Raw genomic sequence first — 20,976 nt, forward strand, 5'->3', positions numbered from 1 at the left:
CCAAACGGAAATTGTCTAATCAAATGGCAAAACCAAAGGCTCAGACACATCAAACGAATGAACAACAAATGTCATATTCCTGACTTGGTGAAGACATTTTTTCTGTAGAAAATGTTGGATTAAACCTGGTTGTATACCTAGCTAAACATCTCACTTGTTTAGCTAGGTATGATACAGTGGTATAGAATTCTATTTTTATTTTTGTTATTATGTATATTATTTTTTCAACTTTTCTGTAAACTTTGTACTTGCATGGTTTTATGAGAATAAACTATCTATCTATCTATTATATTGACAATGATGTGTAAACAAAACAAACAGACGTAATAGGTGAAACCTATGGTTCAAGGGTGACATTCTTAAAACAAGATCCCTCTCCGCAGAAGAGCATTCAAAAACTACGATGTACTATGAGCAATAGAGTTACTAACCCTTTCAAGAATCCGGATGTTGTGGATGCTTTATCCTTTGTCATGAACAATATGTCGTTGTTCTGCAGATAAAGGCTCCACTACTATTGTCTTCATATGTAAAAACCGTTATTTGCAATGTCTCACAAGAGAGATTGGAATAAATAGAACTACTGGTAATCCAACATATTTTTTACATATTTACCAAGAACGAAATTTTACAAAATCACAAATCTGTCCTTCTTTCTTTTGGTATTAACATCAAAGAAAACGAATAACATTTACAATCATTATACTGGATACCAAAACTACACAAAACTCTATATACAGAACGATACACAGCTGGATCATAAAATGTTCGACTAAACATTTTTCTTAAGTACTGACTACTATTCTTTCTGCAGTTAAAAATGGGCTTTAAAAAGTATTGTAATGAGATATATTCTACCAATGGTGTTTACTAGATGTGGATTCTCAAAAAATCGAAAGATCTACTGCTTAATCTTCGATCACAACCTTTGCAACTTTGCAACAACATGAAGACTTTTGATTTTTCTACGCTTTATACTACTACTCCCCCTGTTCAGTTGAAATATTGACTTCACCATCTCATTAAACAGAGTTTTTTCTTTAAAAATGGGATTCACAGATACAAATTTCTAGTTTTGGGTACAATAATTCATATTTTGGGAAGAACCACACTGAATCTATCAGAAAATATGCTGAAGATGATATTATCAAAATGCTGGACTTTTTGATCGACAATATATTTGTTGAGCTTGGAGGATTAATATTTCAACAGACAGTCGGTATTCTAATTGGTATAATTGTGCACCCTTACTGGCCGATTTTTTTTTTGTACTCGTATGAAGCAGATTTCATTCAGAACCTTCTAAAAGACAAAAAGAAAAAGCACCTGATGAAATTCTTAAAAGCTTTTTCCGGTATATTGATGATGTCATATCATTGAATACCCATATTTTAGTCAATACTTACATCTCATATATCCTAGTGAACTTGAAATTAAGGATACTACTGATACTAGAAGAACTGCTTTATACCTTGATCTTTTCCTTAATATTGACACAGTTATACGACTTCACAAGAATATCTATGATAAACTGGACGAATTCATCTTCCCAATTATCAATTTCCCATTTCTCAGCAGTAGCACACCCTCTGTCCCTTCGTATGGTGTTTACATATCTCAATATTCTTGTGCATGTTCACGCTATATGGAGTTCATATACAAGAGTGTGCTCCAAACTCAGAAACTGCTCCAGCAAAGTTATGAGGAGGAAAGATTAAAAATGACATTCAGTAAATTTTACGGACACCATCACGAATTGGTTGATCCATACGATGTTTTTTTGTCCAAAGTAACTAAGGACATTTTTACCACGTGTTAGATTGTGGTTTGTCATTATGTCGTCTGATCTTTTTATTACCGAACGTGACTAATTCACGATTATGACTGTTTTGCTGAGTGTGAATTCGCATTGCGAGACGTGTCACGATACTTTTCTATCCCAAATTCATGTATTTAGTTTTGATGTTATATGTGTTATTCTCATCGGATTTTGTCAAATGTCTTAACGTTGGCAGTTGTAAATCTATATTTTTTTTCAGTTGTATTCTTGTCTTATGGTAAAAGATAATTAATATCCCAGTTCATTTATTAGATTTCAGTTTGGTTGAAAGAAATTTATACGATATATTTGGTTTACAGTTTGATTCAGAAGAAACTCCGACATAGCTAGATAATACAATTAATTATCTTATTGCTACCACAATTTGATATTAATTAGTAGTGTAATTTTCATTGTTATTAATGAATGGTATATCAACCTTACAAATCCAATCTGAAATTATATCCTAATTCTATCTTATTTTGGGGTAATCTTTTTAGAAATTCGAATGTGACGTCACTTTGTGCGTTGGTGGCTTTGACTAACTCGGCTGTGTATTTTTATATGCCAGTTTAGGTTGTTTTAATATGTAATGTATCCGTTTTTATTCTGTAGTTAGTCACCACTTTCGATTTTATCATGTATATCTATCATATAGTCATTTTATACAATTTACTTTTTACCAAAGTATGAATTATTTTTAATAATAAGGATGTTCTTATCCCAGGCAGAAACCCCTAGCCGTATTGGTCACAACTTTTTGGAACTTTTGGTCCTCAGTGCTTTTCAACCATGTACTTGTGTTGGCCTTCGAACTTTTTTCATCTGAGCGTCACTGGTATGCCTGGTGTAGACGAAATGCACGTCTGGCGTATTAAATTTTAAATCTGGTACCTTTTGTTATCTATTATTCGTGTTTATCTCTGTCCTATATGTTCTCCCATTTATTTATATTGTAGTCATATCATATAATGTTTTCATGTTAATGTTATATTTAACAATGCCTTAAAATCCGGAGGTTTAGCATGCCACAAAACCAGGTTCAACCCATCATTTTTTTCTTTTAATCTCCTGTACCAATTCATGAAAATGACCATTGATATATTATAGCTCGTTTCTGTGTGTGTTATATTCAATGTGATGTTTCTGTAGTGTCGTAGTTCTCCTCTTGTATTTGATGCGATTCTCTCAGTTTTAGTTTGTAACCCAGATTTGTTTTTTTTCTCAATCGATTAATGAATGTCGGACAGCGGTATACTACTGTTGCCTTTATTTATGCCATGGTGTAGGAATGGCACTCTGGTGTCTATCCCCTCTTTTTTGTCTAGACTTCAAAACCTTAACATGGTCTGGCGAGTAAGAATGGGTAAACTATATATCTTTTAACATAAGATATGATTAGACATTTGCAGGAGAGGTAAAATTAGTAAAGTATCGGGTTCTCACAATTGTTCTTATTCATGAGATAATGCTGTGGGACATTAAACTGTATGTAACATTCTTTCCGATTAGTCAGAGGGGTTGTGATTTCAAATTATATGATTCTAAACAATAGTTCTAAAATAAGACATTGTCAGAATAGTATGTGATGGGAACTCAATTGTTTCGAACCTTAGTTCTGATTGACCATGGTGAGAATAGGTTGAAAAAGCATATTATAGAATTCTCAACTATAATTCTAAAAAGATATGGTCAGAAGAGTATGTGCTAGGAAATTAAACGTTTTGTAATATCAGTTCTGATTTGACATGATTGGAAGATGAAGTATTTATGAGTATTGGGTTTTCAACTATAGTTCCTATTTGATATGACCTAAAACTAGCTTATTTTGAATACAGGAAAGAATTGATATTACGAAATATAGGTAAGTTTGAGCGAAACTGACTGCCAAGGATGCGGATCAAAACTAATTTTATATTGATAAAAGACTTCAATGAAACCAATTTTATCTTATGATGTATTTTTTTAAATGAAAAATAGCTAAGTATGGTAACAATGGGATGTACAATTAATGATCATATCAGTTTGTATCTTTTTTTTTAAATTAGAAAAAAAAAATGTACTACAAAAACGTTTGATAGTTATCAAAGGTACCAGGTTTATAATTTAATACGCCAGACGCGCGTTTCGTCTACATAAGACTCACCAGTGACGCTCATATTAAAGGAGGGACGAAAGATAACAGAGGGACAGTCAAACTCATAAATCGAAAATAAACTGACAACGCCATGACTAAAAAATAAAAGACAAACAGACAAATAATAGAACAGAAGACACAACATTGAAAATAAAGACTTAGCAACATGAACCCCGCCAGAAACTGGGGTGCGTCGGAAGGGTAGACAGATCCTGCTCCACATGTTATGAAGTCAGCCTCATAATGATAAAGAAAATAAGTTATAGAGAGCCAAACAAGTACAAAGTTGAACAGCATTGAGGACACACAAAATTCTATAAAGTTGTATCAAATACGGCTAAGGTAATCTTTGTCTGGGTTAAGAAAATATTTAGTATTTCGAAAAAATCATACTTTTGTTAACAGGAAATTTATGAAAAAGACCGAATATTCCTTCATTGTTGCAGGCTTTCAATCTATTAAATTTCATGTGCATTCCTATATTTAACTTCATCAGGAACAGATAAAGAAAGATAAGGATTCTTATAGAAGTGTTCATGTTTATCAAAAAAAGGGTTCAACCTTCAAAACACATTGTTCATCTGATGCTACGCTTCCTTCTCTTGTACACATTTGTTTTTCTGTAATTTGCGCTGCAGAATATGTATGTGCATCCTATTTAGTGCAAAGTATTTATTGTCAGTTCTAACCAGGCCACATGACTCATTTTCAAAATCTTCCTAGCACATCCCTCCACCACAGGGATAGCAAATGATCGTCACCATAAAATTTTCTTGTATATGAAAATGAAATTGATGTTGAGTGATTTTTCTTTTTGTCTTGTGCTTTAATTAAAAATATTGAGGGAAACGATACCAAAAATTACATTATAAAAAAGAACCTGATGATTGTTTAATATGAATTCTAAATAGATTAACTAAACTGTAACTGTAATGGGAAATCAAAACGGCAAAGAGTTAAACCATATTTGTCTTTAATTGAGCAAAAAAAAAACATCCAATGCTAACATTGTAATTTTTAAAGAAAAAAAACTACCTGTATTTGACAATGATAAGAAAATATCTATCTTTATTTTTAAACATGTCTGTAAAGTAAAAGTTTTCGTTTCACTTTGATGACGTCCAGAAGAAAGGCGAAACTTCAGAGGGTGTTACCAACAGCAGAAGTTACATCAACATTTTTGGTAAAAAAATAATTACATTAGTTTAAGAGGATCTACTAATGGTAGGTTAATAATATTTGGTAAGTAGATGTTTAAAAACTAACACATCTCATTCTGACCTCCCTCAGTCAAGGTTCAAACTTTTGTAAGTTAACATGTAATTTCAATATCATTTTCAACGTTTGCATTATACTCTAAAAACTAAATTCAGGCGAAACAAATATCTATCCCGACAGATTATGTCAAAAAGAACTATGTAAACTGACTCTATATAAGCCTTTGTTAGTCTTGTGTTATTTTTAATTTTAGTTTCTTGTGTTCAATTTGGAGTTGAGTATGGCGTTCATTATCACTGAACTAGTATATGTTTTTGTTTAGGGGCCAGCTGAAGGACGCCTCCGGGTGCGGGAATTTCTCGCTGCATTGCAGACCTGTTGGTGACCATCTGCTGTTGTCTGTTCTATGGTCCGGTTGTTGTCTCTTTGACACATTCCCCATTTCCATTCTCAATTTTATATGTAAGCTCGTTGTAGATTATAGATTAAAATTAGACACTAATACACTATCATGGTGTCATTAAGAGTGTCTACTCTCAAATCGTCTAAGTTTGTGGCACTCTACTACTAGACTTATGGTGCAGCAAAAAGATATAAATAGCCAAAGATTTATAGAGCCGTCAAAGTTGGTTAACATCAACATCAAGTCCGTGTTATATGTGTTTAATGTAATGTTTTCTCTTGACATTCTACATTTTACAGTCCATATTTTCATATCCATATAAGACATAGGTCAAGAATTTACATATTTACTACCACTATTTGTGATGTAATTTGTAATAATGAAACTTAATTAAAGCACCCAATTATTACATGATCATTTGGTAGATAAATGTCAAAGGTTTAAATAAAGGCATCAGGTAAAAGGACTGAAATTTAACTTTGAATAAACTTTTTGTTGAAATAAATGAAAAAACCATGGCCTTTTTTTATGTTATTGAACATATATGCAGAATGTTGCAATGAATACACAAACTGTGGCAATGGTTACAGGATAACTTCAGCAGTTATGTATGTACCACTTATCACATAGACAGTGACAACGATGGTCAACTTGTGGTCAATGAACTGGGTCTGGCATGTTCTATATCATAGCAGTTATTGTTACAATGGAAACAAACAATGTAATTTTCGATAAATTATGAGATATCAGTTTCTATAGTTATCTTTTGTCTTGAAAAGAATGTCCCTTAGTTGCATGGATGTTAACACAAGAACTTATCAGGTGGAATAAATAGATTTCGGTGTTTAGTGACGAAACGGTTTTCAAGGCGTCGATGAGGGAAAAAAATCTGTGTTTTCAAGGATAAAAATCGATGGAAATTGTTTTCCTTGCAATGGAAATATTGTATTTTAAAGAAATGATCTCAAATTTCATGAACTGTTTACATTATTATTTGTTTCAGGGAGCATTATATTTATAGAATCGTAATTATATCTCTTTTGTTATTAATATATACTTTGTAAAAGTATGAATTTTCCGTTTTATTTTGGGTTAAGATTGCATAAAATGCAATCAAACCCTATGGCACTGACTTGATATCTATATCTTTAATGGTTTTAACATTTCCAGGAAACTTATTAATTAAACATATATGAAGTGTTTAATTTGCTGATCCATGATATACTTGAGAATTATTTGATTTATAGGCATTAAACAAACAACAATAAAAAAAAATAATACAATAATTTATTACATTCTTGTAAAAGACATACAAAAATAGCTTGAAAAACTAACAAAACAACAACATAATCTGCAATAATTTCCTAGATGTCTCTTTGTAGGAGTTTTTTCTTCTTTATATAGATATTTTAAGAAAGGTTGAATGCTTTGTATATGTTACAGGCATTTTCTAAATTTAGACATTTTGTAAAATGACTGAATTTTTTAGGCATTTTCTAAAATGCCTGCTTGATTTATGCACTTTACAAATTGACTGGTTTTTTTTAGGCATTTCATAAAATGCCTGAAAAAATTGTAAGGCATTTTACAAATATCTAAAAGACTAATTCTGAATGGAATGTACTCAATTTTAACGACTGGAAATATCAAGTAGATAATTTTATTCTATCATTAAATATAGCATGCAATTTAAACAGTTACAGTTTTATAATTGTAATTAAATCATTTACATTAACACTGAAGAGGACAATTATTTGTTGCTACATGTAATGTTTGGATGACAGCGACTGTTTCATATTTGTCCTGACTTTTTGCAAAGACAACGTTTAGTGTTACATCTAGTCTTACCACAAGCACTACATCCACGTTTTGTGTAACCCTGATCATCACACAAAGAAACTTTACTGACAGCTTTTCTAAAGGATATTTCAATATCATAATTTACAGATTGAATAGCAATAAAGTTACTGTCAGACAGTTCAAACTGATTCCTGGTGTAAAGTCTACGTAGTATTCCATCTTTTATTCCCAGTTTATAACCATGTTCTTTCCAGTGACAACAGCCATAAAATCAACATGGGGAATTGCAACTAACATATTCGCTCCTACATCCACCTCTGTCAAAATTCTTTCTGATAGATTTCTCATCCTGACAGCTTGTTTCGTCATTGAGTCTGATGTATGACTTCTTTCATTTCTGATAACCTCTTCATTTGAACACAGATGACAAGTAGTAGTATCAGACATGTTTCCTTTTGAAAACAGCTCATGTATGTATTATGCACAAGTCGAACATTGGATATTCGAAAAAACATGGATTTTCACACACGGCACACACATGAACATCTTGTTCTGTTTCCTGAAATTCGGATAGATTCAATGCTACTTAGGCTGGCTAACCTCGTTATGCTCGTTTGGCTTTATATCCGAGCTTAACTCATTTGGCTTGTCATTGCTTATTTCATCTGGATTATCAGAGTTTTGAAGATGCTGAGTCAGATCTTCCTCAGTCTGTAAAGACCCAAGAATCTCTTGAGGTAGTGATGATGGCAATAGTCCTATCTTACCATCGTAGCCAAACATTGCCTTCATATATTTCATATTTACACAATTTACCTGAAATTATTTAACAAAACAGGCAATTTGTGAAATTTCCTTTTAAAATTTCAGGCATTTTACAAAATGACTAGGATTTTTTAGGCATTTTGTAAAATGACTGTCAACTTAAGCCATTTTAGAAAATGCCTAAAAATTAAGTCATTTTACAAAATGCCTAAATTTAAAAAATGTCTGTAACATATACATTTTATTCAATATTCACGTTATCAATTTAATAAACAATAACATTTGTTTCAATAAATTTAAATGTTAATAAGCTAGCGCTACAAAAATAATTGATTTTAGTTGAAATCCTTAAGCTATATTGATGATATATATCATAAAACAATTTCTGTGAAGAAAGAAAATAACTAAATTCTACATTTAATGTGTTTATTATTGGAACCATACACTTTAAGTGAAGATTACAGGTATGAAGATATACATGTTAAATTCAAATACAATAAGACTCAAGACTAAAGAAGAGATGTTTTTATTAATTGCAAATGCAAACAGTAGAACAATCTAAATAATACAGAAATGCTAACAATCTTTTTCAGTTATATATGTCAAAATCTTGATAACATTATTTACAATGCGATTATATATAATTTAAGCTTTTTTAAAGAAACTACTGCAAATTTGACACAAAATAGCTCTTCACAGGAAACATAATATTTTTAAAACATCATGTTTAGTCATTATCATTTTGCAATAAACATTTTGCCAATTCTCATACCCTTCACAACACTCATCATTAGTTTACAATTTTTAGAAAAGTGTCAAACTATGAAACCAAAATACAAAATCTTTTAGAAACAATAGTTTATCATGTAACACAAAAAACACGTATTTACAATGGAACATCTCTTAAAAAAGCAAATAAAACATCTGTAAACAACAACATCATATTTATCAACAACAACAGCACATGATTTCACAATATCACGTCTGTTTGAAGCAGTAAAATTGAGAATGGAAATAGGCAATATGTTTAAAAAGAGACAATAAAATTAACAGTACCAATTTTACTGCACCAGATGCGCATTTCGACAATACATGTCTCTTTAGTGATGCTCGTGGCCAAAATATTCGAAATTCAAAGCTTATATAAAAGATGAAGAGCTATAATCCAAAAGGTCCAAAAAGAATAGCCAAATCCGTGAAAGGAATCAGAGCTTTTCATGAGGGAGATACATTCCTTGATTTATAATAATCTATAACGTTTTGTAACAGCAAATGTTAATAACACAAAATAACAACCCGACCATAAAGCAGACAAGAGCATATCTTGTAACACAACAACAAATGCATGTATAAAAAAAACCCAATAATACATCTTAATAAAACAGCACATTTTTAACAAAAATAGCAAATATTTCAATAACGATAACGCATCTGTATGAAATAATAGCATATTTTTACACATAAACAATATAATTCTACAAAATCAGCACGGATTTAAACTACAAAAGCAATAATGTACAGCTTTTTTTTTTATAAAACAACAAAAGGTCATCTTTCAAAAACTCAACTATCAAAACCAACAAGACAATCTTAATACAAAAGGTACGGACGTTTTTCCTTACCATATCATATCACAACACCAGCAAATTTAAAACGACGTTCACAGTAATAACATCCTCCTTTATAAAGTCAAAATACATCTTTAATACTCAATAGTAGCGTTTTGCTAATACAGAAGTAACATAATGCTTCAATTTCTATACAATAGATTCATTGTTTGACCTTTTATTTATAGCTTATAGTGTCATTTTAGGATCTAATGTAAAAAAGCGCGCCTGGAGTAAATGTTTACAAGCTATCATTAGAGGTGACCGACCTCTCAAGTTATCTTTATTACAGTCTACTCGTCTGTCTAACAACATCTTCACAATTTCTGTATGACCATGTTCACAAGCTGCCATTACATGTGTCTGATACCTCCAGTCACATGTATTACAGTCTGCTCGTTTGTCTAACAACATCTTCACTATTTTTGTATGACAATTTTCACAAGCCATCATTAGTGGTGAATAACATAACCAGTCACATCTATTATAGTCTACTCTTCTTTCTAGCAACATTTTTACTATTTTTTATGACCATGTTCACATGCATATATTACAGGTGACTGACCATCTTTATCATATGTATCACAGTGTGCTCCTCTGTCTAATAACATCTCCACAATTTCCGTATGACCGTTTTTAGAAGCCATCATTACAGATGAATTACCATTCTTGTAACATTCATTACAGTCTACCCCTCTATCTAACAACATCTTAATTATTTCAGTGTAGTCAATAACCCTTCATTGCAGGTAACTGACCATACCAGTCACATATATAACAGTCTGCTCCTTTATCTAACAACATCTTCACAATTTCTGTATGACCGTTTTTACAAGCGATCATTACAGGTGACTGACCATAATTTTCATTTATATTACAGTCTGCTCTTCTGTTTGACATTATCCTTGTTTTATCATTTAAATTATAACTTTCCTTCGGTGGTCCGGATAACTGACCATTTATATTGCAGTTATTATAGTTTGCGCCCCGGTCTAGAAACATCTTAACTATATTTATATGACCATGTTCACAAGCCATCATTATTGGGGACTGGCCATCTCTATCATATGTATTATAGTCTGCTCCTCTGTCTAAAAACATCTTAATTATTAAATTATAATTATTTGCATAATCGTTCATTACAGATAACTGACCATACCAGTCACATATATTACAATCTACTCCTTTATTTAACAAAATCTTTACTATTTCTGTTTGACCTTGTCTACAAGCCATCATTATAGGTGACTGACCATCCTTATTACATTTATCATAGTCTGCTCCTCTGTCTAACAACATTTTTACGATATAACCATAGTCTTTTCCACTGTCTGTACAACCATTTGTACAAGCCATCATTACAGGAGAATTACTATTCTTGTCACATTCATTATAGTCTGTTCCTCTGCCCAACAACATTTTTACTATATAACCATAGTTTTGAGATTTCAATACAGATGGAACACGCCAGTCATACAATGTACGACCATTTGTACAAGCCATCATTAATGGTGAATTACTATTCTTGTCACATTCATTATAGTCTGCTCCTCTGTTTAACAACATCTTCACTATTTCTGTACGACCATGTTCACAAGCCTTCATTAGAGGTGACTTACCCAACCAATCACATTTTTATAGTCTGCTCCTTCATCTAACAACATCTTCACAATTTCTGTATGACCTTTTTTACAAGCGATCATTACAGGTGTCTGACCATCTTTTTCATTTTTACTACAGTCTGCTTCTCAGTATGAAATTGTCCTTATTTTATCTTTATGACCACCCACTTGAAACGTGCAATCATATAACTGACCATATATATTACTGTCATTACAGTTTGCGCCACTCTCTAATAACATCTTAACTATATTTGTATAACCATATTCACAAGCCATCATTATAGACGACTTACCCCACATATCACATTTATTATAGTCTGCTCCTCTATTTAACAACATCTTAACTATTTCTGTATAACAATTTGCACAAACTTTTATCACAGATGAATGACCTTTCCAGTCGCAAATATAACAGTCTGCTCCTCTGTCTAACAACATCTTTACTCTTTCTGTACGACCATTTTCATAAGCCTTCATTACAGGTGGCTGACTATACTTGTCACATATATTCCAGTCTGCTCCTCTGTCTAACAAGATCTTTACTATTTCTGTATAACCATATTGACAAGTTATCATTAGAAATGACTGACCATTTTCATCACATTCATTACTGTCTGCTTGTCTATCTAATTACATCTCTACTATTTCTTTATGACCTGTTTTACAAGCCATCATCACAGGTGTCTGACCCAACCTGTCACATTGATTACAGTCTGTTCCTATGTCTAACAACATCTTCACTATTTCTGTACGACCATGTTCACACGCTTCTATTACAGATGACTGCCCTCTATTGTCCCATTTATTAAAGTCTACTCCTTTGTCTAACATCATCTTCACTATTTCAGTATTACCATCTATACAAACTGTAGTTACAGATGACCGACCCCAACTGTCACATATATAAAAGTCTGCCCCTCTGTCAAGCAACATATTCACTATTTCTTTTTGATTATATCTACACGCCATCATCAAAGGTGACTTATCCGACAATTCAAATTTAGTAAAGTCTACTCTTTTATCTAACCACATTTTCACCATTTCAGTATGACCATATTTACAAGCAATCATAACAGGCGATAGTCCTCTATGTGTACAAATGTTGATATCAACACCTTGCTTACAACATCACAACACTAAGGGAATATCTCCTATATAACTACACTGAAATAAAGCAGTATCATAGGAGTCATAATCAAGATCTCCATCATAATACATTTTACTATTGGAATACGTTTAAACAGAAGATCTTTTGTTTGTGTTATGTTGATCAAAGATATGTGCCAGCTGCCTCTGGTAAGATATATCAAGCGTTTCCAAATGAAACAAAAATCTCTTCCTGAACTGAGGTCTCTTCATATTGATATTACTAAATACTTCTTGAACCTCCCCCTTTGACCAGTCATCTATCATTCTCTGTATGTAATTGTGATGATACGCTGGTGAGATAATAGTAATAAATTGACCCGTGTCGTTTCTTTCTAATAAAAATCTTTCCTTGATCAAACGACTGTCTTCATTCTTTAATAAGTAAAGAATAATATCCTGTCATAAGAAGTATGCTAAAAAGTCGAATATTTTATCATGTAAAATATTGTACATGTTTTGTTCTTGTTTTATGAACGTATCTTTTAGTGATTCAAGACTTTCCTGTAACACAAGTCGTGGTGTTCCCCTGTCTAATCTACAGGCCTCACATGTGTATTCGATAATTGTCTTAGTTTCTTCATTAACCACTTGTGTGAATATTTCTTTCTTTGACTTGTTGTTAAACATGACACGTAAAGCCAAAGCACAGTATTTAGTGGGATGCCCTTTTTTTTTAAGATTAATGATTTCTGCTTCAAAAACAGAAAACGGATTCTGAAAGAAATCTATAATATTACGTTTTGGGCTATCATGGTACAGTTTATATAATAACGGATAACAGTCATAAAAATTGCAATAGTCAGTAATTTCTGATGCTTTAGTTTTCAGATATAATTCTGCTATTGATTGTTTTTCAGTTTTTGACAAACATATAGTCTCTGATAACAAATTACATACCATTAGTTAAAAATTGAAAACGATTAAGACTATTCATCTAGATACACTTGTAACCGGCATACAGCAAGTATTTTTTTTTCTCAAGAATTTCTTTTATATTTTCAATGACGCGGTCCCAATTTTTTATATAATCACTTTGATGTACAGAAAAGTTTCCAAACAGATCATCAAAAACAAACAATGTCTTCTTATTCGGATTGTTATAGTTCACTATGTCACCTGGTTCTGTTAACATGAGAACATCATACTCTTCGTTTATCACCTGTAAAGCTACATGTCGGAGAGTTGCTGTCTTTCCTACACCAGAAATAGCAGTAATAGTTACACAACTGTTTTCCTTTATACATTTGAAAACATACTCAGCAGCTCTATTCTTGATAAACATCTTGTCATCATTGTCCTTCCAGGTTTTGAGTGCTTCCTCATTTCTTGCTGAAATATGAATTAAGGAATATAAATAAAATATATGTAAAAGTAAACATCTATTTAATCATTCATGAAATACATGATAATTTGACACACCATACCAATTTCTGTCTACACTTATGTGAATGTATCTGTATCTTTATTATAAATTGTCCATTTTTTTTTAATTTGAATTTCTATTTACATTCTATGCATTTTGTCATTAATTGCCCCTATTTCTTTACAACTTTTTTTTAAATGTTTAGAGTCTGCAAAGAGTATGAGAAAATTCTTCTAACAACAAACAACCAATAGCTTTTGAGCATGATTTGTATATTTTGTATATCTGATGATGAACAACATATTTATTTATCTCATTTCATTTCAAGATACATTAATATTGTTAAAGATTGTTTTGCTAAAGTCCTCTTTTTGTTATTATCCCTTTAATATTTTACCTCCATCTTTAATATCAATCACCTTATAGTTATCAAAGGTACCCGAATTATAATTTAGAACACCGGACATGCGTTTCGTCTACATAAGACTCACCAGTGACGCTCATATCAAAATAGTTATAAAGTCAATCAAGTACAAATTTGAAGAGCATTGAGGATCCGAAATTCCAAAAAGTTGTACCAAATACGTCTAAGGAAATCTATGCCTGGGATAAGAAAATCCTTAGTTTTTCGAAATAATTATAAACAGGAAATTTATAACCAGATGCTCCGCAGGGCACACCTTTATACGATCGCAGAGGTCGAACACTGAACAGTTGAGGAAAGTATGGACACAACATTCAAGCTTGACACAGCTCTGAATTTTGATTGTGATTAAATAGATAATACAGCATTGAATGAATGTGGTCTAATGAACTTAAAAAAAATTGAATTTACCTCTTATCGTCCTATATCCAAAATCAAATACATGGCCATGGATTGATTCAGCATATCAAAGAATCCAAAGAATTCAATTTTTGATGAAATCAAACAAAGTTTAATTTTGGACCCTTTTGACCTAAATGTGGACTAATTTGATAACAAGGCCACAAAAATCAAAAATCTTTATACATGGTGTGATTTAGCATCTCAAAGAGTCCCATACATATATTTTTTTTTGAAATCGAACAAAATTAAATTTTGGACCCTTATTTGGACCAACTGGGCCTTATCGAGATACATGTTTAAATTTGAAATTCAGCATATCAAAGAAACCCAAGAATTCAATTTTTGTAAAAATCAAACAAAATAAAATTTTGGCCCTTTTGACCTGAATGTAGACCAATTTAAAAACGGGATCAAAAACTTAAAATCTAAAAATACAATAATTTGATTTTTGATGGAAGCAAACAACGTTTTATTTTTAGACCTTTTTTTGAACTTGAAAACTGGACCCATAATCTTTTTTGTTAAAATCAAACTAAGTTTTATTTTGGACCCTTTGGACCATAATGTAGACCAATGTGAAAACGGACTCAAAATTAAAAAAAACACGGTTGGATTCGGCATATCAAAGAACCTCAATAATTAATTTTTGGATGAAATCAAACAAAGTTGAATTTGGACACTTTTGACCTCATGTGGACCAATTTAAAAACGGGGACCAGTTCTAAATCTTAATACACGGTTAGATTCAGCATATTTAAAAACCCCAGGAATTCAAGAATAAAACCCCATTGAAATTGGTCTAGAAATAAGCAATTTACACAAAGTATTAGAAAAGTATTGTTTTGGCCCCTAATTCTTAATCAGTTTTGGCCATAACCCCCGAAATCAATCCAAACCTTTTTTTTGGAATGGAATCTTGTAATACAATTTCAGAAAGATCCAAACACTAACACAACGTCATTGTCTGGAAACTAGAAAAATACTTATTTTGACCCCTTTTTGGGCCCCTTGTTCTTAAACTGTTAGAACCATAACCCCCAAAATCAATCCCAACCTTCCGTCTTTGGTTTCAAAATTGTGTTTAAATGTCATAGATATCCATTCACTTAAACTAAAGTAATGGTCCCGAAACTAAGTGTCTTCGGACGACACTGACGACCAAGAGTCGACGACTTGATACCAATATATGAACGCAAATTTTTTTTGCGGTCGTATTAAAACGACCCCAAAATTGATATTCATGTCAACACCGAAGTGCTGACTACTGGACTGGTGATACCCTCGGTGACGAAACGTCCACAAGCAGTGGCATCGACCCAGTGGTGTAAATAGTTATCAAAGGTACCAGGATTATAATTTAGTATGCCATACGTGCGTTTCGTCTACATAGAACACATCAGTTACGCTCACATCAAAAAGTGATAAAGGCAGACAAGTACAAATTTGGAGAGCATTGAGGATCCAAAATTCCGAAAAGTAATGACAAATAATATTTGGTATTTGTTTTGGAAAATAACAAAGTTCATTAGTCCAGAAAAATAATTACATACTACTAACAAGTGCATAACCTCAACATGTGTACAATCTTTGGTCTGTCTTAAAAAGTGATCACACTTTAGTACCCACTTTCCCCCTGCGTCGACCAATCCGACATCACCATACCATAAGCTGTTTTTAGCTCACCTTGGCCCATAGGACCAAGTGAGCTTTTCTCATCACTCGGTGTCCGCCGTCCGTCGTCGTCGTCGTTTGTCGTCGTTAACTTTTACAAAAATCTCGTCTAAAACTACTGGGCCAAATTTAACCAAACTTGACCACAATCGTCATTGGTGTATCTAGTTTAAAACGCGTGTCCGGTGACCCGGCCAACCAACCAAGATCGCTGCCATGGCTAAAAATAGAACATAGGAGTAAAATGTAGATTTTTGCTTATCACTCTGAAACGTAAGCATTCAGAGCAAATCTGACATGGGATTTAATTGTTAATCAAATCAAGATCTATCTGCCCTGAAATTTCAGATGAATCGGACAACTGATTGTTGGGTTGCTGCCCCTGAATTGGTAATTTGTAAGGAAATTTTGCTGTTTTTGGTTATTATCTTGAATATTTTTATGAATAGAGATAAACATGCAGTAAACAGCAATAATGTTCAGCAAAGTAAGATCTACAAATAAGCCAACATAATAAAAATCAGTTGAACTTTTAAGGAGTTATAAGCTCATTATAGTCAATTCTTAACAATTTTCATATATTTTATAATTTTTTTTAAATTTTAACAAAATATTTTCCTCTGTAACTTATGGGCCAAGTTGATTATAGATAGAGATAATTGTAAGTAACAAGAATGGTCTGTAAAGTAAGACCTACAAACACATCACATTCACCAAAACACAATTTTTTCATTAATCTATCTGTGTCCTTTGTTTAATATGCAAATAGACCAAGGTGAGCGACACAGGCTCTTAAGAGCCTCTAGTCTTTGTCCAATCCACCCAACAACTATAAGCCAGTTTTGAATTACGTCTTATCCGACCAAAAATACTATTAAAAGTAATAAAGACCTCATCATTGGAATGTGTCAATGATTTTTGTCAGAGGATTTTTAGTTGTTCACATATCAATTAAATCTTGTATAGTGGATCCGATCCCATTCGTACAAGTGACAACCAGACCACTCAAAACAAAGCAACAGCAACATTATATATGTCAGCTAAAATTGAGAATGGAAATAAAGGAATTTGTCAAAGAGACACCAACCCGACCAAAGAGCAGAAAAACGGCCGAAGTTCACCAATGGGTCTTCAACACAGCGAGAAAATTCCGATTTACTCGATACAATACATACATGCAAAATCTTATTTTCATGTAATGTTTAAGCTATGTTTATCAAGCCTATTCCTTAAAAGGAAATATAAATATGTTAAAACATAAAATCCTTGCTCGGCATGAACATACTATATATTCTAGACGGTTAGAACAATAAAACCTTTAACATTTCAAGGTTCAAGTGATAACATCATGTCTAACATTCCGCATCACATATAATCTGTAGGCTTGTATGCAGACTGCTCCAGAACCACGAAAATATGTAAGTTTTCCTTAATCTACGAAAATAAATGAATCCACAGTAAGTAATATTTAATTTGTTTATTGAATTATCAAATGCGTATTCTGACAAGCTCTAGAATAAAATAAAAATATGCATAGTATGAATTTAGTTTCAGAGAATAAACATTTCAGCTTGAAATAAGGTCAATAAAACTGTTTTGTTTCTATTTGTGATAAATATTTAGATTACTTTATTTCTCTGAATTCAACTGGCAGCCACGTGGTTTTACAAAGAAAAAGAAAAGGAATAAATGAAAAAATATTACATTTGTATACATGAATTGCTTATTTATGTTTAGAATTATTTTGTCTTTGCTGTAGAATTACAAGATATATTAATATAAATATATATATATAATAAATCTTTATACATACATATATATATAGATTTATTAGTACGTGAGTACAGGTTTTTTTAAGGCAGGCTCGTTAAGTAAACGTTGTGTGTGCGTGTGTGTGTATGTGTGCGTTTACACACTAACTTATTCAATATAAAATTAAAATTGCAACATAAAATAATACTGGGTAAAACTTTAATACAAATTTCAACTTTGCGGAGTTCGAACAGTAGTATCGATATTTTTATGCAATTTTAATTAATGAATTTGATGGAATTAGTTACGGTTATGACCCTTCGGTGCATCTTTGTATGACAGAATTTTTTATACTGTTGCATTTTTTTGTTTCAACACAGCAAATATCCTAAATCACAAGCCATATTGTACATATAAACGAAGTCACTTTTACAGTAGTAATATATGTTGTTTCGTTACACTTCGTAGGACAAGAAGATTTTGTTGCAATTAATTATATCAACATTTCGGATAAAGTTTCTTAAACTATTCCTAAAAACCGTTCTCATGGGCGAAGAAAAAAACCGCAATTAAAGAAAATTTCGGACCAACCGTACAAAAATATTTCGGACCTAATTTTTATTTAAAATATAACGGCAGACATTATCTTTTAATCAAGCTCTGTTCTTTACCTGTAAATAAATTGAATAACATTTTGGAGGATTGCAACACAATTCCATATTGCAGTCCTAAGTATCAAATCGTTCAAATTATGATGGCATATTGTTATTCTAAACTGTTTCCCAAAATTGATCGCCCTGAAGATCATAAACACATTTTATATGTTACTTATTTTGACATTGGACTCGAACTTCTCTTAAACTTAGTTTTACTATGCATATTGTTGTGGGTTTGTTTTTTCTACATTGGCTAGATGTATAGGGGGAGGGTTGAAACATGTTTAACCCCTCTGCATTTTTGCGCCTGTTCCAAGTCAGGAGCAACTGGCCTTTGTTAGTCTTGTATATTTTTAATTTAATTTTTTGTATAATTCAGAGTTTAGTATAACGTCCATTATCACTTAACTAGTAAATTGTTATCAAAGGTATCAGGATTATTATTTAATACGCAAGACACGCGTTTTGTCTAAATAAGACTCAATCAGTGACGCTCAGATCAAAAAAGTTATATAGCAAAACAAGTACAAAGTTGAAGAGCATTGACGACCCGAAATTCCAAAAAGTTGTGCCAAATACGGCTCAGGTAATCTATTCCTGGGATAAGAAAATCCTTTGTTTTTGAAAAAATCGGATAGGAAGTACATAGTAACATATTTTTTAGGGGCCAGCTGAAGGACTCCGGATGCGGGAGTTTGTCGTTGCATTGAAGACCCATTGGTGGCCTTCTGAAGTTATCTGCTTACCCTTCCGAAGCCCCTGTGATTACCCTGAGAATATGGTGGGATTCGTGTTCCTAAGTCTTTAGTTTTCTATGTTGTGTCTTGTGCGGTATTAATTGTCTGTTTGTCCTATTTCTTTTAAGTCATGGTGTTGTCAGTTTATTTTCGATTTTTGAGTTTGATTGTCCCTTTGGTATCTTTCGCTCCTCTTTACAAAAGAATGTGTTAGGAAATTACCTATTTTATTATGTAGCAAGAAAACGGATCCCGTGACTCCAGTTTTTCTTTTTCTTATCTAAAAGCATAGTATTAGAGCTATTTTCTCATATTTTATCTCAAATTCTATGGTATAGTTTGCGTATTATGGCAGATAATTTGATTTTCCATGCATAATCTGTACAAAATCTAATAATTTTGCACAACCTGTAGCTTGAAATAAGCTAGTGACCCATTCTTTTTTTATTACTTTTCTTAAATTAAAGTGCTTGTAAGTACTGAAGCAGTAGCTAAGAGCTTATCATCGTTGTTTTATAAAGTTTCTCTCGATCAGATAAACTTTACAAGATATTCCAATAATAGTCAAATAAACATTACAATAAAACCCATCATTTTAGGGCAATAATTCAAATAAAGAATAGCTCGACGAAACTGGCGATGCAAAACTTTTCATATCTTGTTTTTCTAATCATTCTAATTGTCTGAAGTTTCTATTGTAGTCTTCAAAATAATAGGACAACAAATTTAATCGATCACAACATTTTCAATGCATGTTGACTAATTATTTGTAGATCATGTCTAGTTGATATTTGTTTTATTAATTAGGCAGCAATACAGTTAGGATTGTTAGTTTCGCATGTTGGCCTCGGTGGATTTTTTTTTATAAAAGGCAAAACCATTATTGTGACACAAATGCAGTTTAGGCATGAGACAATATTTATAGTTTATTGTTGAATTGTTATCTATAATAAATTACCCGTTTGATCAATGCGTTAATGATAAATGCATATAAAATCATTCTTTTATCCTTGGTTGTTATGAGACGCGTTAATTGTTGCTAGGGTGCTCTCTTCGAGGTCCGCGCTCTTCTTATATAAAGACACTGATTCATAGTGCGAGGTTGCTCATTTATTAATTGGCCGTCGACGGATAAACATCGGAAAGTGAATGTGAATACCAGCAATTAAAGAAGTTTAAAAGGAAAGTTTGTAAACCTAGTTTGAGTTGAAAGCTTGTGGTTTTGAGGCACGCTCTTTTTAAAGTCTTAACGATTGTTGCAAGCTACCGGGTTGTTCCGATACTGTAATTTCCCTCGGGAATGGTCGCAGTCCCTCGAACAGGTGGTTTGTAAAAGTCTGGTGACTTTGGTGCTTCGGAGACTATGTGTTTACAATTATTACAAGCTACCGGGTTGTTCCAAAACTGTGATTTCCCTTGGGAATGGTCGCAGTCCCTCGAACAGATAGCTT

General features: G+C 32.3%; 4 protein-coding genes across 4 annotated transcripts; all 4 read right to left on the reverse strand.

Annotated features, from left to right (window-relative positions):
* Positions 1-7,959: 7,959 nt before the first annotated feature.
* Positions 7,960-10,459, reverse strand: LOC139514475 (ankycorbin-like). Its single transcript, XM_071303782.1, has 2 exons — positions 10,304-10,459; positions 7,960-8,193 (listed from the first exon to the last, which is right to left on the reverse strand). The coding sequence occupies exons 1-2, from the start codon at positions 10,457-10,459 to the stop codon at positions 7,960-7,962; spliced, it is 390 nt and encodes a 129-aa protein (XP_071159883.1).
* A 19-nt stretch (positions 10,460-10,478) lies between these two features.
* Positions 10,479-11,354, reverse strand: LOC139514476 (putative ankyrin repeat protein RBE_0220). The gene has a single exon (XM_071303783.1). The coding sequence runs from the start codon at positions 11,352-11,354 to the stop codon at positions 10,479-10,481; it is 876 nt and encodes a 291-aa protein (XP_071159884.1).
* A 143-nt stretch (positions 11,355-11,497) lies between these two features.
* LOC139514477 (serine/threonine-protein phosphatase 6 regulatory ankyrin repeat subunit C-like) lies at positions 11,498-11,947 on the reverse strand. The gene has a single exon (XM_071303784.1). The coding sequence runs from the start codon at positions 11,945-11,947 to the stop codon at positions 11,498-11,500; it is 450 nt and encodes a 149-aa protein (XP_071159885.1).
* A 54-nt stretch (positions 11,948-12,001) lies between these two features.
* Positions 12,002-12,403, reverse strand: LOC139514479 (ankyrin repeat family A protein 2-like). Its single transcript, XM_071303786.1, has one exon. It carries the CDS (start codon positions 12,401-12,403, stop codon positions 12,002-12,004), a length of 402 nt encoding a protein of 133 aa, XP_071159887.1.
* Between the last annotated feature and the right edge of the window lie 8,573 nt (positions 12,404-20,976).

This window comes from Mytilus edulis, chromosome 3 (genome assembly GCF_963676685.1).
Source record: "Mytilus edulis chromosome 3, xbMytEdul2.2, whole genome shotgun sequence".
Classification (NCBI taxonomy): Eukaryota; Metazoa; Mollusca; class Bivalvia; order Mytilida; family Mytilidae; genus Mytilus; species Mytilus edulis.